Raw genomic sequence first — 26,311 nt, forward strand, 5'->3', positions numbered from 1 at the left:
GGATTGGATTGATCTGGCTCAGGATAAGGACCGGTGGAGGGCTCTTGTGAACACGAATGAGCCTTCGGGTTCCATGAAATGCTGGGAAATTCTTGAGTAGCTGCAGATTTGGCTTCTTCTCAGGAAGGGCTCAGCTCCATAAGTAAGTAAGAAAATGAATGCCTTCCCACAACATGCCTCGTGCACTTTCGTGCTACTAGCGCCGTTGACTGCAAGATCAAAGTTGTCGACGGCGATACGTTTTTGGAAAATATGGAAGTTCCAGTGAAGTATTTTTAGGAAATGCGGCAGTATATGTTTGGAAAGTACGAAAGTCCTTAATAAAAGTGTTATTTTTAGGAAATATGGCAATTGATCTTTGGAACCTTTGCAAGTCTTAGTAAGGTGTAAAGTTTTAGATCTTATTACTGAAGCGATATGTTCAGAAAGACTGAAGGTAACAGATGCATTGTAACTGAAGAATTTGTTACATGAAATGCTACTGTGGGGGTACGCGGTAGCGTAGTTGGTTGAGGCACTATGCTACAAGCCGGAAGGTTGCGGGATCGAATCCCGACGAGGTGGCTTTTTTCAATTTACCTAATCCTTCCAGCCGCACTGTGGCCCTGGGATCGACTCAGCCTCTAACAGAAATGAGTACCAGGTATATTCTTGGGGGTAAAGGGCGACCAGCGTGTAAGGCTGACAACCTCACCGCCGTCTGTGAGCCAATTGTCTAGAAAATATGGGAGCCTCAACATCTCACAACCCTATGGACCTTCACCGCCTGTTATAGGGATACATTTTTTTTATTGCTAGTGGGTTGGGACTAAGTCCCTTGTACTGCGGCCACTTCTGGCTTATTGTACCAGCTCCAGATGATAGGTGAGGGTGATTGTGGAGCAGTTGGTGGAATGAAGATTGGCAGGGGAAACCAAAGTACTGGGAGAATACCTGCCCCAGCGCCACTTTGTCCACAAATCCCACTTGACCAGACCCGGGATCGAACCCGGGCCGCCGCGATGGGAAGCCAGCAACTAACCGCTTGAGCTGTGGCTCGGCCTTAGGGATACCTTTACTTTACTTTACTTTACATGTTACTGTTGTTACCTACACTGGAAACTGCACTTTATCAGCGGCGATGGTCCTAATATTATTATGGCAGGCAGATAAAGGAAGATTTGCTGGGGCAGCCACGGGAAGATGTGTGAAATGCATCTTCATCAGGATACCGAAAGGAAGAACCACTTGAGATACCTACGGTTCGATGGGAGGTTAATATTACAAATATGTCCTGTAGACATAGGATCTGAGTATGGATTAGACTTATCTGGCGAGGGATGGGGTCCATTGGTGGGCTGTATTGAACACAGTAAATGAACTGTGAGGTCCCGTAACATGTGACTGACCATAAGCTTCTCAAGATGGGCTCTACCGCATGAAGTTTGTTGTTTCTCCTTTGCAAACTGCACATAACTCGGAACAAAACAGTAGTCACAGAATGTCAAGAGTTAGTCATTCTGCGTCGCGGTGATATGTTCGAGAGGTCCCCGGTTCGATTCTCTACCAGGAGAGGAGATGTACTGACAGGGCTGTTATCGGTTTTCTCCTCGCCTCCGGTTCGTTACTTCCCGTCCGTGTAAAGTTAACTTTGTCGGCTGCTGCAGATATGAAAGCTAAAGAATGCTATGATGCGGCTTCGGTGTATAAGTGTTTAGGTTTTCACGGAGACCATGTTTCAGATGGTACCTACCAGTTTACTAGTCCCAGACCAGCCTCCGTTGCCCGATCACTTCCTGCCGTGGGGCTGAGTGGCCACTTTCCTTGCGACCCGTTTCCATTTTATTCTGAATTTCACTTTCCACATTTAGAGACAGGTGTGACGGAAGTGGCCCCTGTGAGTGTAACTGCAAAATCAGTGATAGGCAGTTGCCAATGGCGTCCTCCCCCACGGAACTATTTTTGGTACATAGCCAGTGCTGAAAGAGTGGAATGTAGTCCCCTGTGCATTGATTGGATTTTGTTACAAGATCACGAGGTAAATTGAAATTAAATGCTTCGTGATAAAGCTGCTTGGATTGTTAAGTGGATCAAGGTAACATTTGGTGTACAGAGATAACACACATGATGTCCGTGTATGCTGATGTAGGTTTAAGGTTGGATGACAAACACACTAATTAAGGAGGCTTAATTGATTTCGAAGAAATTGATTTGTAACTGTGTTATTTAAAGAAAGAGAAAAGGAAAATGGGAAGGGCAATATAATAATTAGAGGGTGATTTGGTAACAATGGGCGTGGTACGAACGAAGCGTGTAAATACTAGTAGAAGGAATAATTGTGATGTAGATCAGACGAAGGAAACTCTAAAGAATCTGGTTTCGCGTGGAAAGGCACTTTTGTATTAAAACACAGTCAACTAAACATATTATGAAGTAAATAATTAATTAAATGAGATACAGTGATGTTCTGTGACTGCCAAAAGAATAAATGATGCTACAAGTGCTGCACGAGCATTGGACTTTCTTTGTTCGTAAACCCCCGAGAAATGTTTTTGTTATGGGTAGTAACATGTTCGAAGTATCTTTCACTTCCCCACGCTAGATGTCTCGAATGAAGGTGAAACGTCCTGTCATCTTCTGGCGGTATGGAGAACTACTGGGACATTGGTCCCCGATCTATAGAGCACAGCATCATGTGCCGCTAATTCTTGTCTACGCTTCTGCTTGCAGTGTTGTATGTTTATAGTTTGGGAGAAGGGGGAGGGGGAATTACTCCATGTTATTAAAAGAATCTTGCTCTTTTATGTCCTACTGTCCTCTTGCAGCCCACGTGTTATTAAAGAACCTTCGTTTATTTCCTGTGGACCTCTCCAGTAGTCGCTAGCCAGTAGGAAGCAGACACCCAAAGGAGAATAAATACTGATGTCTGTGGGGCGTTTGTAACTCACATAATTGGCACTNCCGGTAAAAGCAGACCGGTTCTCACGGTCTCTTTGCTTGCAGATTCTTATATATATTTTTTTCTTCTACCCTGAAGATGGAGGCGATACGTTCCTCCGAAACGTCGGTTAACACCACATATACACGGTGCCAAATCCCAGAAGACTGCTTTCTTCAACTCTTTATTAAACGGGGTTTTGGCATGCGACGTTTATTCAGTATTCCACCAAACTTTAATTACAAGCTCTCCCGTGAAAATACCCGTTACCGGTAGATCACTCCAGTAATTTCTCCAAAAGCAAAGTACAGCTACTTGTGTTGCATTATTAATACGGATTTTCTCGTCATTCTATAAATGCAGCCAGTGAATGACGAAGGTTCTGTCATACGTCAGGTCCCCTCGTAAAGATGATCCGAAGGATTCTTTGTGCTTCATCACAGCGGAATGTGAAATGTCTCTGATTCGGAAATACAGCTCGCATTACGCACGATAATGCTGTTTAAACCTACGCCTTTCTAGTCGGCTCATCGTTACTTCAAAGAAGAACACATTTCGGCCCTTCCCCAGGTGCAAATGGTCTGGCATATTTCCGCCTTTAAAAGTAGGTCTTCAACCACAGAATCAAGACGTGTAATGAGTAGAGCCCGAGATTTCTAACGCTGCCTTTTGAGCCTCGCAAGTCACGCAAATGAAATGCTAGTCACAGCAGATTTCCAAAGGCCGAGGAAACTTGGGATTTATTAATTTACGAGAATGTAATGTGCCGATATAGTGTTCAAATGTCTGCTCCACCGTCGCCAGCTGAGTAACTGTCAGCTTCTCAGGAACGCTCTGTTCGAAATCGGGCAAAAATTGTTTACAGACTTTTTTATTCGTGGTGCCTTTGTGCGAGGAACGCCTTAACCGATCAGATCGCAGTGATTATTGTACGTATATACCACATATTTCAACATTAAATAAACTCGTTTTATCTACATAGAGTCTATATCTTTCGTGCGTTTCTAGGTGTAAATTATGGGTATTTTCCTAAACAGCATTAACGAGTTAACTGTTGTAATGGAGATGCAGTATGTATTATGAGAGGCCGAAACTAAATTCTTCACACATTGGTCTGTTTAAATGGAGTTCGTGCGTCCGGGAGATGAACACTTGTGTTACGAACTGTTTCATTCAGACAGCTGAATCGAGCTATCGCAGGTCCATTAATGCCCCTGACCTTTAGTTACGGAATTTCGTTTGCGTTTTGATGTATAATCGTGTATGGAAATTGTGTGATGATTCTTCTCAGGACACCTCGGGCTGTTATCAGGCCGGTTCTGCTCAAAGTAGTGACCTAAGCCATCCTCACGGTCAACGCCCGACCTCACCACCACAACATGCTCAGTTACATTGGCAGTTAACATTGCTTCATGTTACTCTAATTTAATGACCCTTTGTCAAATCTGTGATGGTTGCGCCGTTCTCTGGCCGTAGTTTTGCCATTCTAAGGCAAATTTGTCCAGTCTTTGGCATCAGAATCCGGGGGCACTATGCTACATGCTGGAAGGTCGTGGTTTCGAGTCCCAATTAGGTGGATTTTTTCAATTTACCTAATACTTCCAGCCTCACTATGGCCCTGGGGTCGATTCAGTCTCTAACAGAAAAGGTATCAGGAATCTTCCTTGGGGGTAAATGGGCGGCCAGCGCTTAAGGCCGACAGCCTCACCGCCGTCTGTGAGCTGACTGTATAGAGAAAATATGGAAGCCTCGACGTCTCACAACCCTATGGGCCCCCACGGCCTGTTATAGGGATAGCTTTACCCTTTTACCTAGGCATAAGAATCGCTAAAAGAGACTGCAGTTGGATCATTTCAATCTAATTGACATCACCGCGGTGAATTTGTCCAGAATACACCTTAATGATAACTGAGTTTTAGTCAATGTGATAGAATTGAGCAAATTCCAAAGAATGTTCACCCCCAAATTGCACTTTTCTCCCCCGCATTAGTTCGTGTATCGTTGTAATCCATCATAATTCGGTAAGCTTTCATAATCACCATCAGATTGCAGCGTGAAATAATATGCACTTATTCAATAACCCGACATGTTTCGAGTTTCAGACTGCCATCATTGGCTGTGTTCTGTTAGCCCATACTTTTAGTGTAATCACTCAAGATTTCTACATGATTGTCTGTTCACACTTTATATTACAATTAACATAAGCAGGGTACAATGTGCATCTACTCCCTCCATACGTCTTCTTGGCATAGTGGTTAATTAATTAAGCAATGGGGACAACTTTGCCTTACCTTACCGCTAATGCAACATCGAAGCGTTTTTGCAAGTATCATTACACATCTGCCTGTAGAACAAGAGGAGAAGAGTGACTCGATGAAGTCTGCGTTCCTACGAAGCCTTTGCTTTACGCGGGTTCTCTAAGGTGTCCGTTTATGTGTAGAAGGCGTTCGAAATGCCGCTGGACATTGAGACTCACGTTATGGCACGCGTTCCTATGAAGCCTTTGCTTTACGCGGGTTCTCTAAGGTGTCCGTTTATGTGTAGAAGGCGTTCGAAATGCCGCTGGACATTGAGACTCACGTTATGGCACGCGTTCCTATGAAGCCTTTGCTTTACGCGGGTTCTCTAAGGTGTCCGTTTATGTGTAGAAGGCGTTCGAAATGCCGCTGGACATTGAGACTCACGTTATGGCACGCGTTCCTATGAAGCCTTTGCTTTACGCGGGTTCTCTAAGGTGTCCGTTTATGTGTAGAAGGCGTTCGAAATGCCGCTGGACATTGAGACTCACGTTATGGCACGCGTTCCTATGAAGCCTTTGCTTTACGCGGGTTCTCTAAGGTGTCCGTTTATGTGTAGAAGGCGTTCGAAATGCCGCTGGACATTGAGACTCACGTTATGGCACGCGTTCCTATGAAGCCTTTGCTTTACGCGGGTTCTCTAAGGTGTCCGTTTATGTGTAGAAGGCGTTCGAAATGCCGCTGGACATTGAGACTCACGTTATGGCACGCGTTCCTATGAAGCCTTTGCTTTACGCGGGTTCTCTAAGGTGTCCGTTTATGTGTAGAAGGCGTTCGAAATGCCGCTGGACATTGAGACTCACGTTATGGCACGCGTTCCTATGAAGCCTTTGCTTTACGCGGGTTCTCTAAGGTGTCCGTTTATGTGTAGAAGGCGTTCGAAATGCCGCTGGACATTGAGACTCACGTTATGGCACGCGTTCCTATGAAGCCTTTGCTTTACGCGGGTTCTCTAAGGTGTCCGTTTATGTGTAGAAGGCGTTCGAAATGCCGCTGGACATTGAGACTCACGTTATGGCACGCGTTCCTATGAAGCCTTTGCTTTACGCGGGTTCTCTAAGGTGTCCGTTTATGTGTAGAAGGCGTTCGAAATGCCGCTGGACATTGAGACTCACGTTATGGCACGCGTTCCTATGAAGCCTTTGCTTTACGCGGGTTCTCTAAGGTGTCCGTTTATGTGTAGAAGGCGTTCGAAATGCCGCTGGACATTGAGACTCACGTTATGGCACGCGTTCCTATGAAGCCTTTGCTTTACGCGGGTTCTCTAAGGTGTCCGTTTATGTGTAGAAGGCGTTCGAAATGCCGCTGGACATTGAGACTCACGTTATGGCACGCGTTCCTATGAAGCCTTTGCTTTACGCGGGTTCTCTAAGGTGTCCGTTTATGTGTAGAAGGCGTTCGAAATGCCGCTGGACATTGAGACTCACGTTATGGCACGCGTTCCTATGAAGCCTTTGCTTTACGCGGGTTCTCTAAGGTGTCCGTTTATGTGTAGAAGGCGTTCGAAATGCCGCTGGACATTGAGACTCACGTTATGGCACGCGTTCCTATGAAGCCTTTGCTTTACGCGGGTTCTCTAAGGTGTCCGTTTATGTGTAGAAGGCGTTCGAAATGCCGCTGGACATTGAGACTCACGTTATGGCACGCGTTCCTATGAAGCCTTTGCTTTACGCGGGTTCTCTAAGGTGTCCGTTTATGTGTAGAAGGCGTTCGAAATGCCGCTGGACATTGAGACTCACGTTATGGCACGCGTTCCTATGAAGCCTTTGCTTTACGCGGGTTCTCTAAGGTGTCCGTTTATGTGTAGAAGGCGTTCGAAATGCCGCTGGACATTGAGACTCACGTTATGGCACGCGTTCCTATGAAGCCTTTGCTTTACGCGGGTTCTCTAAGGTGTCCGTTTATGTGTAGAAGGCGTTCGAAATGCCGCTGGACATTGAGACTCACGTTATGGCACGCGTTCCTATGAAGCCTTTGCTTTACGCGGGTTCTCTAAGGTGTCCGTTTATGTGTAGAAGGCGTTCGAAATGCCGCTGGACATTGAGACTCACGTTATGGCACGCGTTCCTATGAAGCCTTTGCTTTACGCGGGTTCTCTAAGGTGTCCGTTTATGTGTAGAAGGCGTTCGAAATGCCGCTGGACATTGAGACTCACGTTATGGCACGCGTTCCTATGAAGCCTTTGCTTTACGCGGGTTCTCTAAGGTGTCCGTTTATGTGTAGAAGGCGTTCGAAATGCCGCTGGACATTGAGACTCACGTTATGGCACGCGTTCCTATGAAGCCTTTGCTTTACGCGGGTTCTCTAAGGTGTCCGTTTATGTGTAGAAGGCGTTCGAAATGCCGCTGGACATTGAGACTCACGTTATGGCACGCGTTCCTATGAAGCCTTTGCTTTACGCGGGTTCTCTAAGGTGTCCGTTTATGTGTAGAAGGCGTTCGAAATGCCGCTGGACATTGAGACTCACGTTATGGCACGCGTTCCTATGAAGCCTTTGCTTTACGCGGGTTCTCCAAGGTGTCCGTTTATGTGTAGAAGACTCACGCTATGGCGCAGATTCTGCCAGATTGCGTCCGGAGTCACTTCTTTGGTTTTCGTGACAATACCGTATTTACGCATGTATAGGCCGCATATTTTTTGCCAAAAATTCAAGAGGAGAACTGGGGTGCGGCTTATATTCAAAATATTCGAAATCACACTTCATTTAATCATATTCATTTCGGAATAATTTCTACTCCTGAAATAATATTCCAAGAAAATTATTTTTTCTATAATTTCTGTCTGAAAATTGTGCTGCGGCCTATACACGCACGCCGCCTATACATGCGTAAATACGGTAATTCGTTTACAGAGTAATGTTGATAGCCTTGCGTTCAACCCCCCCACCCCCCACCCCACAACCTGGCGAACCATGTCCCTGTATTCATGTCTTCCAGCGACAGGGTGACACAGGGCTGCGCTGGGCTATTCCAACCCGCCTCCACACAGGATCCCACACGTATATGAAACATAGAAAATGACGACCTCATCTATATTATTTACATGTTTGGGGGCACTGTGCTACAAGCCAGAAGGTCGCGAATTCGATTCCCGATGAAGTCATTGGATTTTTCAATCGATCTATCTTTCCAGCATCACTATGTCCCTAGGATCGACTCACCCTCTAACAGAAATGAGTACCAGGATTCTTTCTGGGAGGTAAAGGGCGGCGGGTGAGTAAGGCTGACAACCTTACCGCCATCTTTGAGCCGATTATCTAGATAATGTGGGAGCCTCAACATCTCACGACCCTATGGGTCTCCACGGCCTGTTACAGGGATAGCTTCACTTTTTTACTCAATATGCATAATTAGAATCTGCAGGACTGCTTTCGAAATTTACTTTTACATCACAGCTACATTGTTAAAGTGCATGTACCGGTGACGGTGAGAAGTGAACTCGAGTGCCTTTCCTGTCCCTAGCTCAGAGAGTGGGCCACCTGGCGAGAGAACTTCACAGCTCATCGGATTCCTGTAGATTCCCTTCAGCGAAACACGAGAGCTTCTTGACGTCATCTTTGGTAAGGGTAAACGCGGCTTATGTGCATCCACATCAAACAGTGGGGACTGCATAGAAACAAACTTTTGTCTCTAGGGCAGAGCTGTATTCATCGGGTTCCATGCTACATACTGATATATCGGTTTATTGGCCACTTTCCTTATTTTGGAAAAATAAAAGTAGGCCTATGAGATCCGTGTGCCTTTGAATCCCCCCCCCTCTATGTGAACCAATCTTTATGAAACTTGGTATGCATATCATGGCACCTGAACCCACTTCAGCGACGTACTTCATAAATCCCTCCCATCAGTCTTTGTGTCCGTATACCTCCTATCGTTACCAGGCAACGACTCGGTAAACACGTTCCCGTGGTAACGAATATACGCAACAATACAAAAATTGTTGGACTCGCGTGTCTGTGGCCCTGGCTGTGGATCCCCCTATCGTTGCTAGGTAACAGATCGGTAAAGACGTTCCTGCTGCATGGAAGATTTGTTGGACGCGTTGTGCGATCCGTGTCGTGTCACAGGAAAGTAGGGGATTTCTTCCCAGAACTTCTTGTTCTTTAAAGTGGGAAACATCACTCAGGCAATGGTGGGTTGGAACACTCAGTGTTTTGTATTCATAAGGAAATTCATGCAGTGTTTGATTCACTTGGAGGTCTACAGTTTTGTAATCCATTCGTTGTTACTTCTCGAAGACCATAAAATAGTCGCTTTGGTTGCCGTGTGTTGTTCTGGTATGAGCACTTGTATCTCCGTAACTCTTCTGCCATAGGTTTTCATGTCTGCTACTGAGGATCGGTGTGATGATGTTGCCACTTTGTGGCCGTGGCGCTGTAAGCATTGAAATACATGTACCTCTTGGGGACGTCGTTTTCAGATCTAAAAACTGTTTTCATACACCACATGTTCTCTGGGCCTGTGAGACGTGCATCGCCCCGTTTTGCCTCCGCGACGATGCTATAGGGCTGGGATCGTCCAGTCGGTATGCGGACTGGATGACCGAGCATGGACAAATGGGGTTCTTTCCCCCGCAGCTTGCAGACTGGCTTTGTCTCGAGCCCCGACTGTCTCATGGGTACCAGGGGTGTGAAGCTGACCGTTCACCTCAATCTAGTGTCGCTGTTAAGAATGCGTGGAGCTACTCCTCCACTTCCCAATACGTCTTCTTGGCGTGGTGACGAACGAAGTGCAAGGAAAACTTTTATAGGGACGATTTCTTACACCAAGTTAGGCCTGTATATTTATAGTTATGAAATGCTTTCATATTATGCAACCTTGGGGATCTCAAGTATGGGCACAGAAGCACTCCATTTAGCCCAGTTAGTTGACATATTCACAGTTTCTTCCACAACCGCTCTGGTCGATGGTGGAAGGGAAAATTGCCGCTGCTACCGGGACTTGAAGTCTGTCTTGTAGTCCGTAACCTAAGTTATTCGGGCTAGTGATACGCTTGCTTGCTTGCTGCAGATTCCTGTAGGCTTGCACACAAGTATCTCCACCTGTCGTCCTTTGTCTCTCTGTGACCGTGAAATTCCTAGCGTGCTGTTATTTCAACACGTCAATTTCCAGTTTTGTCGCTGGAATTAAAGGAAGTAGGAATGCAGCATTTGACATTGGAGGTTCAAACCCCAGACCCGGCAGATTATATGCTGTCTTGCCAAAGATAACACTCCAGTCTTTGTTAGCAGTCAGCCATCTTGCTTTCTCCCCCCCCCCCAAAGTCTTCGCTCTGTGCCCCGAGGGGTCAGCTGACCTCAGCAGTAACTGCCGACGGTACAGTCTGTCATAAGTTCGATGGTGTTATGTTTTGCTCATAGGCAGTGATCAAGGTTCACCGTAACCGTTTTGTGGCCGTCTTATCGCTTTCTGATTTTCCTTGCAGGATATTTTTGGAGTTATTCTTGTGTTTACTCTTATTACTAAGTACTATTGCGGACAAAAGTACGCAGTTAGGGGCATCATAGCTTGTAGGCCTGCTCTTCTTCCAGTCTTCCTATAGTAATAAGACGGGGCGAGATGAGATACATGCACGAAGGAGGTGCAAAACGCACAAAAAGTAGTGTTCGGGAAACCACAAGTCAGAGGCTACTTAGGCGTAGTTTGGGGGATGTAGCATGAGTATAAGAGAAATCGCCAACAGTAATCCCTCTGCACACATGAAATAGAAATGTAACAGTGAGATGAAAGCTCAGAAGCTGCGCTGTTTCGGTTTACCATTGCAGCGCATTTTTTTTAGCTTTAGCACGTTGCATGAATATAAGTTGAGTCACGAACGCGCGAGCAGTCTTTTGTGTGACTGGGAATTCTGATAATATTTTGTTGTGGATTTTTTGAAGTGCAGATAGTATTTGTTTCCTTACGAAAACGTGCACTTGTAGAGGATGCCCACGCAGACCTGTTCAGAGAGAGCGGTGTTCATGGCTCTAGTCTGAACCCAGTCTGTGTAAGTAAATATATGTATCTATACGAGAACCAGAATTCACATCTCTGTGAGTGTCGTTAGACGTATTTAGTGAACTCTTTTATTTTCAGTGGTTCTTCCAGCCTGTGCAGAGCCCAGGCCTCTTATTCAGTTCCGTAATCATTTTTCACGCCGGTCACGGTAGCCGAGCGGTGTAAGGCATGTACTGTCTTCGCTAGCTTGGAAACCGGGATCGTGGGTTTCAATGCCCCTCAGGGCATGGATCTTTAGTTTGTGTGTGTGTGCGTTTTTCTGTGTTTGTGTACAGGTAGAGGCCTTGCGACAAGCTGATCACCCGCCTAAGGACTCCTACCGAATGTGTAAGACTTAGAAAAACCGAAGTGAACAGAGAAGTTCATGGAGGTAGGCCTAGGCCCAGTGGGGCTGTAGTGCCAAGGAAAAAAATCATTTTTCACAGTCGGTAGGACTCCTTGGACGAGTGATGAGCCCGTCGCAAGGTCGCTATCTACACAGGACAACACAAACACAGAATGAACGCGTACACACACTAAACATTCATGCCTTGTGTGGGATTCTAACCCAGATCCCGGCTTCCTAGCTACCTTAGACCGCCCTCATAATGCCATTATTAACCTCGAATCGAGGCCCCACTAGGAATGAGTGGGGAATGTGTCTTCACAGAAGACCTCTGTGGTATGTAGAACGGGATCTACACTTATGTAATTTATGAGTCTGGATAGCTCAGTCGGTTTAACGGCGAGCTTACGGGCTGGACGAGTGGAGCTCGATTTCCGGCAAGGACAGGGATTTTTCTCTTCTTCGCAGTGTCCAGACATGCTGTTGGGCCCACACACCTTCCTATCCAGTGATACCGGGGAATGTGTCCACGGGGGGACAGAGCCTTAGTTAAAAAAAAACATCTGTACAGGACTGAGATGAGAAAACGGTTGAATAAGATCTCGCTGTTACTTCACCGTGTGAAATGTTTTTATTATGTATAAAGGTATTTCACTGAAATTCAGGGCATACAGGTTGGGTTCGTGATCTCTTTCCCCCTCCTTCCTACCCCACAAGTCGTTTTAGTGACCAGTATTCAAGTACTCATATCTTTCAGGGCTCAACACATCCCTTTCTCGTATAATTTTAATTGTGGCGCCGGCGCCTCTGGCGGTATTGTTCTGAGTTATTCTGTAGTCTGTTCTATATTACGCCGATGGCGAAACCAGAGGCATTTCTGTTCAGGCTGCATCACAGGTAAAGTATGTATGTAACTCTGTGATTGGCATAACTGATGATTTAAAATCGATCACTACCAGTCTGCGTGGGCGCTGTAGAAACTTCCTTTATGGTGCTTCGAATATGTGCTGAACAAAGTTTTATACTCAGAATTACTGGGTTTTCGGACTTTGCCCATCGTCCGGTATTCTAAAAGTTAGAAAATGCAACTCTTCGGAAACTGGATCTGTTTCCGTCCTCAGGTGAGGGGGGAGACACCTGCTCTGTTGGGTTCCTTAGGAATAGTTAACCTCAATTACGCCCGTCGGAGTCCTTATCAGTAAGTCAAGGTCTGTTGACTGCTATCACGAATATGCTAAATAATAATAGGGAAAAGTATTTTAAGTACTTCATCATAGTGTGAAATTTATGTGACGTAATGTGTATTGTCACGCGTGTGAGTGACTGTGGACGGGGTTTGGATTGATGATTGGATTTACCGACCGCTTTAACACACAACTCGTGACTACACTTTACAGCTCACCGTTACAAACACACTAGTGTTCTCAGTCTGTTCAGTCTCCACTAGTCGTTGCTTGGTAATGGCATCCAGTGCCGGACGTTCCCTCTCCTTCTTATTGCTAGTGGGTGGGACTGAGTCCCTTGCACTGCAGCCACTTCTGGCCTATTGTACCAGCCCCAGATGATAGGTGAGGGTGATTATGGAGCAATTGGTGGAATGAATATTGGCAGGGGAAACCGAAGTACTCGAAGAAAACCTGCACAAGCGCCACTTTGTCCACCACAAATCCCACTTCACTAGACCCGGGATCGAACCCGGGCCGCCGCTGTGGGAAGCCAGCGACTAATCGCATGAGCTATGGCGCGGCCCACCTGAAGGAGTGAGTAAAACTATGCAAAAACATAGTGCATACCGGATGTTTCATAAGAATATGGAAAATGATAATTATAGGTATTAACGAAACATGTATTTACTCGTAATGTCTGATACCAATTTTCCGTTAGTCAGGAATCAGAAAATAAAATAAGTTTTCTATAAGCGGTTAATGCAATGTAGAACATGTAATGGACCAACGTAAATGAAACTAAATTCTACAACTTTTACTGTAGATCTCCAATAACAAATTTCATTGAACCCTGCTAAGCAGTTTGGAAGATCTACCCAGCACGCGGTCAGTTTATGCAGTTCACGTACACATGGAATAACAACGCGCTGTGATACTGTTACATACACTCTCGTGTCTCAGTTGCAAATGTATACCCGTCTAAATTAATGCGACGTGATGTCGCCGCCTACAGATGCAGACAAGTTTTTCAATATCCTGCGTAAATTATTACGTTACAATGTGCAAACATGCAGCCATATGTTTGTCTGTCATCCGCATTCTTAAATCTGATTTGTTCAACTTCATTTTGAAATGTAAGATTTGAGGCTTTCGCGGCGGTGACTATGAAGAAAGCAGTCTTCTGGAATTTGGCACCGTGTATATGTGGTGTTAACCGACGTTTCGGAGGAACGTATCGCCTCCATCTTCAGGGTAGAAGGAAAAATATAAGAAATCCGCACGCGAAGAGACCGTTTGAACCGGTAAAGGCAAACTGGTACTGTACTTACTGGCTGCGCTGCAACGCGCCTTCTCTTCGTTCCACGAAGAAATGAACACATTTATTTTCCTTAACTTGAACAAAGGCACTTCTCGAATGGTAGAATTTTGGGTCGTGTCACCGTGTGCCGGGCCTGTTGTAGATTGATACCGATGTTTCGCATGTACATCCTGCCTCGACCTTCAGGATTATGCAAGCTGAGAATTTATCCACAAGAAACAATCTGATTATTATTACTGTACCGATATAAATCAGTCTGAGAGACTGGCACGGGATAAAAATGACTGAATAGTTCCACAGTCTGTTTTCGGAATATCAAGTGCTGAAACATATAATGCAGTTAATACAGAAACCGACGCCTAAAAGTAGGCCATATTCTGACGTAACCTTCTGCAATGTAGGAATACTACAGTGAGAATTCGCGGGTCTGAGCGGGTACGCCTTCGCCGTTACATTGCGTGCTACAAGCGCTCATGTTCAGCTCTCAACACACATTAGCGTAACCTCCACTCCCCCAGTATATTTTCATGACGTATTGCTTACACAGGCGTTTAACGTTTGTTCTGTTTCACATGGCAGTGACGCTGCCTTGAGTAAAAACGAGAATCCATTTTCAAAAGAGGTACATCAGACATCAGACATTGCGAATACATATCTCCCTTCATAATGACTAGATACCTACCCCACCGCTCAACAAAAGGATGTCGGAATTTTATACCTTTCTCCTTTTATTTAATTTCATGGATACCTTACAGTTTGCAATATCTACCTTCGTAAAGGTAAAAAAGTAAATCTGTCCCTACGCTTAACTAATTAACAACAACGCCATGGCGTATGGGGGAGTGGATGTATAAATCCACCTTTTCTTGACATCGGCCCGGCTGCTTTACCCCCGGGGAAAGAGTCCCCGCTACCCATTGGATATGGGGTAGGATGGACGTCAGAGCCGGTATGGACGACGTGGAGAAAAAATTCTCGAACCTACCGAACTCGAACTCCGATCCCTCGGTCGCCCAGCCCGTAGACAGTCGCTATACCGGCTCCTATGAGCTTCGTACAAGAATAAAAGATGTTATAAGCAAAATGAGTGAGGAACACAAATACAAGCAACTGGAGGTCACGACTCTTACCGCGCACTCATTTCATATTAGCGTAGCTACCATGAGCTAGTGTCATCGAATCCATAAGCAAATATCCAACTCATACGATCGTCAGCCTGGTCCATCAAAGTAAATATACAATTTATCTTGCCATTCACAATCCCATTTCACACACTATTATAGCGAAACCCGCCTGCTAAAATTAAACGGGGAATCATTTCTTTCGTATCTATATCAACCTCGTTCGCCTCTTCCTCTGTCTTGCTCCTACCCCTGTCGTCTTCTCTCTTCCCTTCGTTACGTGGAAACTACGTATCTGTGGAAGCGGCGTGAGAATGACGTAATAACCTACACAGCCAATCACAGCCGCATCCCATTACATACTAGCCTACGTTATATACTTGTCGCATGCAACGCTACAATCATCAAATTGATTCATCGAACCGAAAATGTAATAAATTCGTAGGGTCGGTAACATACATTAGAATAAATAAACCATCATCCTTGTATCTCATTTCAGTGCATAATGATTATTTCCACCCACACAGTCTTCCGCTTCCTGAATTTGTTGATTGTAACGCCACATTTCGCATCGTCAAGATATTTCTAATTGTGAACACACAAGAAACGTTCATACACAAATGTAGCGTGTTTCGCTACTGAAGACGCCTTTCGTATTGGTAATTGGTTTTATTAACCACTTACAGGTCGTAACTACAAATAATTATAACACTCTAAGGATTACTGTAATTGTAACACACAAATAAAGTCTTCTATACAACCATGCACTAGCCATTGCTAGGTAACAGATCTGAATTATGGCTAAGCCTTAACAGTGTTTTCACTATTCGTTTCCTGTCAACGGATTTTACACAGCAGTTATAAACGTCTCAACCACACACTCCCAATATCACTGTCCTACAGCACACACGCTAAGCCTACATGTCAATGCATATGAGGGTATATGATCGTCCTTGTGAATTACACCACAACGTCATGCTGGTCTGACGAGTTTTCTTCCAGTTTCGACTGCGTCCGCCAATCATTCTTCAGAAAACAGGTCTCGCGCTGCTCTTCTCCAACTGTTCCTTCCTCAGGGGCTCCGTGGGAAGGCGGCAGTCGGTCCAGATGTGCTACCACTATCTTCGGTGTTATCTTGTATACTCACGTATACATCATACAAGCTGTTGGCCTAAGCCTCAGGCAAATATGGCATATGATGGCAGGATGAAATTTTATGTATGCCGACACAGTACATCTTCAGCTCTTCTCGACTGGAATTACTGCAGTTGTTCGCAGATCTTCAAGCGCTTCGTGGGCACTGGATGGTAGTTAAATTCGTGAGTTCCAACCACTAGGCTTGTGGGAGCCGTCTTCATTCCAACAGGGACAGGAACTGCCACTGTAAGATGCACATCCCCGTTAATGAAGTCTCTCAAGTTGTACAAAATGCTTTTGTATTTTTGTGTCATGGCCGCAATAAAAGTTTCCCCTGTCTCCAGAGCCACGTGGTACTCAACGAGGAAGAATAAGTATTCGTCACACAGCAGACGGATCAGGTGAAGGGAGGTAGATCTTGATAAATGTTGAAGGGTTAGGTGTCTGAAGACCACGGAGCTGTAAAATGACCAATTGAGTAAGAACTGTCTTGCAGCCGCGGCAAAGGTTGGTTTTCCTTCATGTGGTTTCAACACCTGTGCAGTGATACCGTTCAGCCAGACTATCCATGGCTCCAATGAATTCTGCTGATGTGGTGTATTTCTGAAGTGTGCTTCCAGTTGTTGTACCATGCTGTCGTCACACTGAAACGCCCATGATGCTTGTTCTTGCACACTGCAGAAGTCAACTCTATTGAGGTCCTCAAGTAACTGGTCTGTCTGTGAAGAGTTCTCAAGGACGGAACGTGCAGCTTGAGCCAGACGGTTTAGTGAGCTATAGCGACGTAATCTTTGTGCCAGTGCAGTCACAGTTGATATTTTTATGTACGTAATTTCCTCAGGGCAGCCTTTCATAGCTCCTGTTAGCCACAATTCCAGCATCTCTGCAAAGTTGCGAATTGCGTGTGCTAATGATCTCGAAACTGGCCGAAGGACATCAGGAAAGAGGACCGCAAGTAGATTCTGATAAAACAGGCAATCCACACGCCAAACAAACTGTTGAATTGGCCAACTACTGCATAACAGATACAGTTTTGTTTTGGACAAACCCTTCTCTTCAAATGCATCGTCACTCCTTTTATCCTGGCAACGCCAGAATTTTGTCCACAAACTTTCAACTGTCCGGAATTCCAGGTTCACAACTGCATTCAGGAGTGCCTCACAGTGTTCTCGGTAGATACTGCGAAATGTGTCCACATCTTCCACGGTGCAGTATTGAGGTATGGGAATTTCTGGAGGAAAGTCTATAACTGGAAATTCAGGTACTGCTCCTGCTCTATCGCTGCTGATAAGGTACTGCTGATAAAGATGCTGTGATGCTGAATTTGAGATATCGCAGCTGCCTGAATGCTTTGTAGTATTTTGCTCACACTGGTATTCTCTCTTCTGAATATCACTTATTCTCCCATCTGGGCGTGGCGGCAATTTGTAAAGTATCTGTGATGATGGTTGGCGAACAACTGAGTTCTGGTCTCCTGAAAACTGATATGTTTCTGATGCACGAATTGCACGAATACCAGAATAGTGATATTTAGAATTGCCCCTTTTACCAAGTCTTCTCAATACCACGCCAGGAAAAATAACATGGATGCGCTTCCCTAATATTGGAGCAGTAACATGATATAATTTGTTTCTCTCGCAGTGACGGAGGTAATGATCACGAACTGCAGAACGGAGAATAACCGCACCCTCAGCTACTTCGTAATTTTGCTTCAACCACTCGTCAATGTCTTCCGCGTTGTAGCTGTGGTATGAAGAGTTAGAAGCCTCATCTCTATGCGGAGGAGACTGATTCGTAATTCCAGCAGTCAGACTTGGTCCTTCAGATCCGTTCTCTTCAGAATGTTCGGTATTCGTTGGTGCATTTACACTAACAATAACACTAGTTGCCATATTTTTGTGACCAGACAAGAAATTTGGTTGATAACTGGATTTACTGAACGTTTGTGACTCGTAACTACAACAAAAGATTATGCTCTCAATAAGCTACACACTCCACAAATCAGTACAGCACACACTAAATGTTCTGCGTTGTAAGTTGTCACTAGTCCTTGCTATGCAACAGCTTCTAACACTTCCAAACACTCCCGAACACTCCCAGTACTGATGTCTGTTCTGTCTGTAACTGTCGTTATATAGCCCCCCTCACTCACAACCGACCGATTGCATACGCCTGTTACGTGACGTCACAGGCTGACGTGGAGCTGCGATTACTGAGCGTTGCGAAACAAGGAGCTGGGTGGGGGTATGTGACGTCACTCGCGGAAACGTGGAGGTTACGAGGCGCAATCCAAGCGTTCACAGAGCTGTCGCCTAGTAACGCGCCGATAGAACCCGCAACTCGCCAGTTGGCCGCGTGCCCCGAGGCCTCTGTGGCTCAACAGATCCTACATAGAGCAAATACGCCACGTTTATTATATATATGCACGTTTATTGTCGAGCCACTTCAGCTACCATAAACCCACCGAGACTGTCTTGTGCCTGACTTTGGCCGTCGCGGTAATAACACGGCGACTAGGCGCCTGCACTGTGTCACGTCATTCTCTTTCGGATTCAGTTAGTGAAACATAAACTATGTTTCGTCAAGAATGGGTCTGTGATCTACCAGATAGAAAGTTTAATGTAATTAAAGGTTTTCTATATACATGCAAAATTCCATTCGCCTAGTTCAAGAGGTTTATAAGCCATCGTCATAAAACTGAAACATGAAGATGTCACAAAGCCGACATGATTTTATTCAAAATGCTACAAAAAATGCTTTTCACATGAGTCGTGTATATTTTAAAGATTTATCACCAAAATTTTCAGCACCCTACATTAAGTGGCAATACTGACTCTTACACCTCCGAAGTTCGCATGGCCGCCATGTTCATTGCATGAAATTAAAAATTAAAAGTAGGAGGTGATCTCCCATGTGATGCTCACACCTAATTTTATAAAGTCACTTAAATGGTTCGAAGTTATGTCAAGGGAAAACATGCAGACATGATGTAATTGCGTACCTTTCCACGTAAAATAAGAGAATTACAGAAACACAATTTACAGGGACGGGGATCGCTCCCTGATTAATCGTAAGTGCACATTTGCTCCAAGGATCGCCCAACACGTTCACTATACAGAAGCTGGCTTTATGCGCTCCCTGCATGAAACATAATGAAATAAATTCTTGAATCAATTGTATGGTTAATCGTGCAAAAATTTCTATACAAATACAAATAATTAAAAAGATAGATTCCCCCTTGTTAGTTAAGCACCAAGTCACGATGACGTGTACTTGTCAGTCTGTGCAGTAAGTGGGCTACGAGCTGGACAATAGGGATTCCATTCCACGCAGCACAGCGTCCAGTCCAGCTCTGGGACCGACCCACCCTCCCACTAAGTGGATACTGAGGGGCAAAGCGGCCTGGAGTGAAGCAGACCTCCATCCGGCTGCGAACTGATGTGTGAACGAAGGAAGTGTATGTTAAGAAAACAAGTTCTGGGAAGAACTAATCGTGTATTCGTTGCAGCCGTAACGTTTTTACTGTGCTTAACTAAACACAGTAATGACTTTGCCTTACCTTTACGCCGTTGAGATGGGCTCAGGTGCCATGATACGCAAACCAAGTTCCATAAGCGCTGGTTCAGCCATTGAAACATTGATAGGGAGCAGACACAGACAACATGAAGATAGTATTCTTATACGATCTTCATGTTGTCTGTGTCTGCTCCCTATCAATGTTTTTTTTATCAATTTTTTTTTAGAATGACGAAAATAAGATAATTAAAACACAGTTTCTGACTACGTGCAATTTATTTATGTATCGTGTGATGAGCGTTGCAAAAGAAAGAGTTTGTATTACTGGGTTCTTTAACTGTATCCATCGTCCGGTCTCCAGTGGTCATGATATGGTATTGAAACGCGTTCGAAATACGAGTCGAAAGTGGCTCTGGGTTCGTAGGAATTACCGTCTTGTGGTTTATCTGCAAGAGCTCGTGAGCGACTGCATTTCAGTTAAAAATTCGTATTTGCTGTCAGCATCAAAAGTCGTCAGTCCAATTTGAACTTGGTTGGAACAGCTTGAATACAACTTCTACTCCACAGGAAGCTTAAATCCTAAACCTGTGAACTAGCTCCATGATGGAATCGCTGAGAACCTAATTAGCTGCTTAGCTAGACAACGATCCCCGAATTTTACAGAACCCAAAAGTTCATTGCTGTCGTCACAAAAGCCCGTTACTGGTATCCATCCTTAACCATACGACCCAGTCCACCGTCTCCAATTCTAATTCTTTAACATCACTTTTAATAATCTTAATAGGGTCTCTACCAAAATTTTGTGAGCGTATTTGTGATGTCTTCTGCCCATGTGTGCTATACGCCTCGCCCATCTCATCCTGCATGACTGGATGGTCACTCTAATAACATCTGGCGACGGCGGCCAAAGAACTTAAGAAGATCCTCACTATGGAGACAGAAAAACAGATACAATTATATATGACAAGTCCGTCCAATGTGACTACTTCAGTTATCTCACTTGATGATTCACTAGCCTTACATGTTTCGATCCATTTGGATCATCTTCAGAGGCACCAAACACTTTTTTGAAACCACTATCACAACAGTTGTCATAGAAATATACATGTAATGTCCAAGTACACAATGCTCCATCTATCAGTCACAGCAGCCTTTCTGGTTATAGAAATATTTAAAGTTGTTTTAAAGTTTTAAAAACTTTGTTAAAAATTAAAATGAAACAAGTCAAATTCAGAAAAACAGATAATATTATTATAGGGAAGACAACATAGACTGAATCGAATGACAGCAAAAACTCGCTGAATTTAATCAAATTTTCATTTTTTCAGGAATGTAATTCTGATTTGTGAATGTCATTCCTTAATATCTGAACACACTACCGCATTTTTAGACATTATTTTCTAAAAACTGATCACACGAACAAGAAGTTTGGAGAAGGAATAATTGCCTGCCATCCTCTGATACATGTACCGCATATAAAATGTCGCCTCCAACATTTCTTCGTTGCCTCGGGATTTACCGAGCGTTGCCTATCAACGATAGATAAATATACAGGCAGACCCACAGACTCTCCTTTGATACAAGAAGGACACCACAGAGAACGACGTGTTCAATAGTTCTTCTGTTGCTCTGTGTATCCGCTGCCGCGAAAACGCGTTTACCGAGCCGTTGCCTAGCAACCATAAAGGGGGATAACGCATACAGACACGGAGACAAGTGGGAGGGATTTATGAAGTAAAGTGTTGAGATGGGCTCAGGTACCATGATATGCATAACAAGTTTCATAAAAATTGCTTTAAGCGTTCAAAAGTTGTTAGGGGGCACGCTGTAGCGTAGTTTGTTGTGGCATTATGCTACAAGCCAGAAGGTCGAGGGTTCAAGTCCCGATGAGGTCATTGGGTTTTTTCAATTGACCTAATCCTTTCGGCCGCACTATGGCCTTGGGGTCGACTCGGCCTCTAACAGAAATGACTACCAGTAAATAATTAAAAAAAAATCTGGGGAGTAAATGGCGGCCGGCGCGTAAGGCTGACAACCTTACCGCCATCTTTGAGCCGATTGTCTAGATAATGTGGGACCCTCAACGTCTTACAACCCTATCGGCCTTCACGGCCTTTTACTGGGATAGCTTTACTATTTTTACTTTTTTATTCAAAAGTTGTTAGGGGAAGGGGTATATGTATATATATTGTGGCGTATTGGCTCTATGCAGGAACTGTTGAGCTACAGAGGCCTCGGGGCACGCGCGCAACAGTAGAGCTGCGGTATGTATCGGTGCGTTGCTAGGCGAAAACTCTGTGAACGCTTGGATTGCGCAACAGGAAGTGTGACGTCACATACCCCCACTCATCACTTCACGACATAACGCTCGGTGGAGACCCCTCCCCGCTAGGCTGTGACGTCACGCAACAGTAGTAGCTATCACGTAACTGGTTTCTGTGGAGTCCGTTGCTGGGCAACCGCTCGGTAAGAACGTTCCAACAGTATAGGCTGTTTCTGTGTTGTCGGTGCGGAGATTACATAACAAGAGATACCGGGAGAACATAAGGGAGTATTCGGCGAGTATTTGGTGTGAGTGCGTGTAACTAAGCTGTTAATAAATCCAATCATCCGAACTAGAACCTGTCATTTCGTCACGCGTACCCTCTACACTTGACAGTGTATATATGTATATATATATATATATGTATATATATATATATACACACACACACACAGCAAGGTGATTTCATGAGTCTGCTTTATTTTTTTAAAATAATGAAAGTAAGTTAAACTGGGAAAGGTAGATAGCAAAGTCATCCGTGTGCTTAATTAAGCACACGCCATTATATAGCTGTTAATAACTTTTAAATGGAACATTTTTCGATAGGTAAATATCAAAGTCAAAGTTATGTGTAAAAAAGGAAAAAGGAAACGATGGTAGATATGGCATCAGTGAAAGAATACATATTTGGAAGAGTCTAAGAACAATATGCTGGGGAGAATACTTGCACCTAAGGGGGAGGAAATCACAGCATACTGGAGAAAATTTCCAAATGAGGAGCTTCGCAGTTTGTCTGTTGCTCGCCAAATAAAATTAGGATGATCACTGCATCAAGCATGGTGAGATGGGCGCGCCAGATCCAAACAAAGTTCTGGCAGATAACCAGATGGAAAGATACCACTTGGATGACCTATTCACTGATAGCAGGATAGCATTAATGTGGGTCTTGAAGACGTAGGATAGGGTATCGGCTTCAATAAAACGCGAGGGAGTTCTTGGTCAGCTGCGCAACTATTAGCTTGTAGTTGCTCTGAAACTGCTAGGACAGTTGCCTAGCTGTGAGACGGATGGCAGACCGGCGGGGGTCACCCGTCCAGACCGTCTCTGACTCTCAACGGCTATCGGAGGGTGAAGCTCACCACTCATCTTCACTACGTTTCCAAATTCATACCGAATACATCCACTTCCCATCGGTGTGTTCATGTAGTGGCAAGGCGTGCTCTACGGTATCAGCACACAGTGCACACCCCTAGTAAAGCAACCCGAAGGGCGGGAGAACTGGCGAGTAGGAAGTTATCATGGGAGTAAATTTCTCTAATACAGTTACTGATGAGGAGGGGATGGCAACCCTCCCACTGACCTAGCAAAGAATGAACACCCGTCACTGGTATGCTAAAAGGGAGGGGACGGTTCCATAACCGTCTGAGTACTTAAACATAGACTGAGTTTTGAGTGTGTGTACACTAAACGCCACGAAGCGAATTTTAATTAGTTATGTTCATAAAATGCCAGTGTACGTGTATTCCCACAAGCATTTGCATACACACACATGGATCATATTCAATATTACTATTAATACTTTCCATCATAAATATATGAATGCTATTCCGAATTTCGTTAATAAAACTGGTAAAAACCGTTTGAAGTAAAAGCCGTAGAATTAAACACAAGGAACTTTTCTGTAGGCTTCGAAGTGTTTTAATTGTGGTTTAAGGTAAATTTTATAAATATGAAATCAGCCAGGAAGTTGGTACACATGTTCACATAATTGGGAGATGTATATGTTTTGCACCTCACTTTACTAAAATATCGAATAATCACGGACATAAAAATACAGAAAACGCAATTTGAACCTCTGGGTGAACCGAGAAAAAGAAATAGTGGCGCCTTTATTTTAAAGATTCAACCCTTTCAACCTAGAAGCCGAAAGCCCTGATTGATTTTTTGATAAATTCAGATCACGGGCAGATCACTCGGCTCTGCGTGAGATTTGTTTATTGCTAGTGGGGTGGAACTAAGCCCCTTGTACTGCAGCCACTTCTGGCCTATTGTACCAGCCCCAGATGATAGGCGAGGGTGATTGTGTAGCAGTTGGTGGAATGAATGTTGGCAGTCGAGACCGAAGTACTCCGAGAAAACTTGCCCTAGCGCCACTTCGTCCACCACAATTCCCACTTGACCAGACCCGGGATCGAACCCGGGCCGCCGCGGTGGGAAGCCAACGACTAACCGCTTGAGCTGTGACGCGGCCCATAGGACTTTCCCCTTTCTCTTGGTTCCCGAACTATCCTCGTGCTTCGGCAACTGGTTTCTCACAGAAACAGCCCACAACAACTGAACTGCATTTCGCTGACTGCCCACTAACTCACCAAATAACATTTCGATTCCCAGTGCATTGCACTCACTAATTGAACCCGCTCCCCTAATTGTCCTGCTCATAACATTTAGGCGCGGACTGCATAGGAAACACCGTTCCTTGGTTGCTGTATCAAATTAGTAGACATCAGCGCGTTCCGCGCAGAAAACACCGCTTCCCAGCCAGGCCATTGGCGCGCTGGCCTCTGCCTAGCAACTGGTCTGTACGCCACAGTATGTTATAGCCACCTACCGAATAAAGTGACTGAGGCGGTAATGCTTGTGACATGTGTCTTTGGCGGTGCCCGGCTCGAATCTCGACCGGAACACCGACTGTCCTGGTTGAGTTTTCGTTGTTTTCTCGGTCACTGTAATCAAATGCTGGGACACTAACATACATTAAGCCACTGCTGCTTTCTTCTACGTTATTTGGAATTCAGGATTCACTAATCATCCCACCATTCGCTGCTGGTTATTCTAGTTATACAAACACTAAGGAAGCAAACTAAATTAGGCGTAATGTATCTTCAGGGTTCTTTTTTTCGTTGTGGCGTGTAATTCCTGGAGCTGTAGAACAGCTGTTGAGGCCTATTTCCTTGAATGTCATTCGTGAATTCAATCCGTGAGTTGATTGTGGAATTTGGAAACTGTCGTGGTGTTCTGATCCTTACTCTGACGCCTGCCATGTTAAATGTGGTGTGTTTCCATTATTAAAATGATGTTCTTGCTACAGGACATTGACCAAATTTTTCTATTTCTTCCTCTCCAGTTTTGGATAATTTTTCCGTTGTTTCTAAGTGCTGTTAAAATACAAATGTTTCCATTTTCCTTATATTTCTTTGTAACGCCCAGACACCACCAATTGCGGTGTTATTTGGAGTGTCACTGCTTAATGATAATGACGCTGGCCGTGCGTAACCCTTTATCGAATACGCACCATGCATGATGTCTGAAAGTAAGGTTTTGGGAACCGATGTTTAGAAGAATGAGACCATATTCAGGAAATTAGTATTTTATTTTAAACTGTACCTGAGTGATTGAACATAATTAGTAAGTTTTCACAAGTGCATCATTCGTGGTCGGCATTGCACTTCTTACCATACACGCTGTAGGATATCTCTTATTACCTACTCAACGGCTTGTTTTATTCTTGCTTGAAAATGGTCACGTCAGGTCACCTAGGATGCCCACAGAATTGAATCATTCCTGTGAGGCCATATTCCGGAAATGTTGCCCTAAGCACTTCCTAAACTACCCCGTGCAGGCTACTTCCGTCACAGTTCCCCTTGAGAAGCGCTGTGAATTTTTAGTGCCGTGCCTACAGCCATGATTACCAGAACTGTAAGTCAGTTTACATCCTGTCTCGTCTACATTGTGTATTAAATGAGGCCGCTGGTGCAACTTCATAGCGTCTATTGTTTGCCTCAGAAGTCTGAAGAAAGCATGTCGAGTTTCTCTGCTAAACATCACTAGTCGGCCATAGTTTAAATTTTCTGCTTTCCCCAGATTTAAACCTGGGTTCCTTAGAGCAAATCAGCCCTTTCCCATCATTCTGCCTTTCAGCGGTTTGTGAATGCTGTTTTACTTGCATACTTGAACAGCAAACCTGCGAATGTGATTTAGTATGAGTCCAAAATCAAGCTGTTGGTGGAGTTGTTTTTCATCATCTGCAGGCAAGACTGAATTTGGTCCAAGCTTCTTCAGAGGAAGTCAGGAAGTGTCTTGCAAGGAGTACTACATATCTTGGATGCAGCTGCATTGGGAGTCCCAGAATTTACAGCAGACGCGGCTGTTGGAGAAGTTGGAGATGAAGTTGTGGATTGAATTCAGATGGCTCAGGATCGGATTCCGTGATGGACGTTTGTGGACACGGTACTTCGTCGTCGGTTGTCTTTACGAA

The 26,311-nt window shown here is 44.6% G+C and overlaps 2 protein-coding genes across 2 annotated transcripts in view; one reads left to right on the plus strand and one right to left on the minus strand.

Moving 5' to 3' along the window:
* LOC111866844 (transcription factor 12) overlaps positions 1 to 26,311 on the plus strand; it is a 441,771-nt gene that overhangs the window by 297,158 nt on the left and 118,302 nt on the right. The gene's annotated exons all lie outside the window — the stretch shown is intronic.
* On the minus strand, positions 15,864 to 18,370 carry LOC111866847 (transcription factor RFX3-like). The gene has a single exon (XM_033752434.1). It carries the CDS (start codon positions 18,167 to 18,169, stop codon positions 16,400 to 16,402), a length of 1,770 nt encoding a protein of 589 aa, XP_033608325.1. The 5' UTR covers positions 18,170 to 18,370; the 3' UTR covers positions 15,864 to 16,399.

Source organism: Cryptotermes secundus, unplaced genomic scaffold (genome assembly GCF_002891405.2).
Source record: "Cryptotermes secundus unplaced genomic scaffold, Csec_1.0 scaffold643, whole genome shotgun sequence".
NCBI classification, from domain to species: Eukaryota; Metazoa; Arthropoda; class Insecta; order Blattodea; family Kalotermitidae; genus Cryptotermes; species Cryptotermes secundus.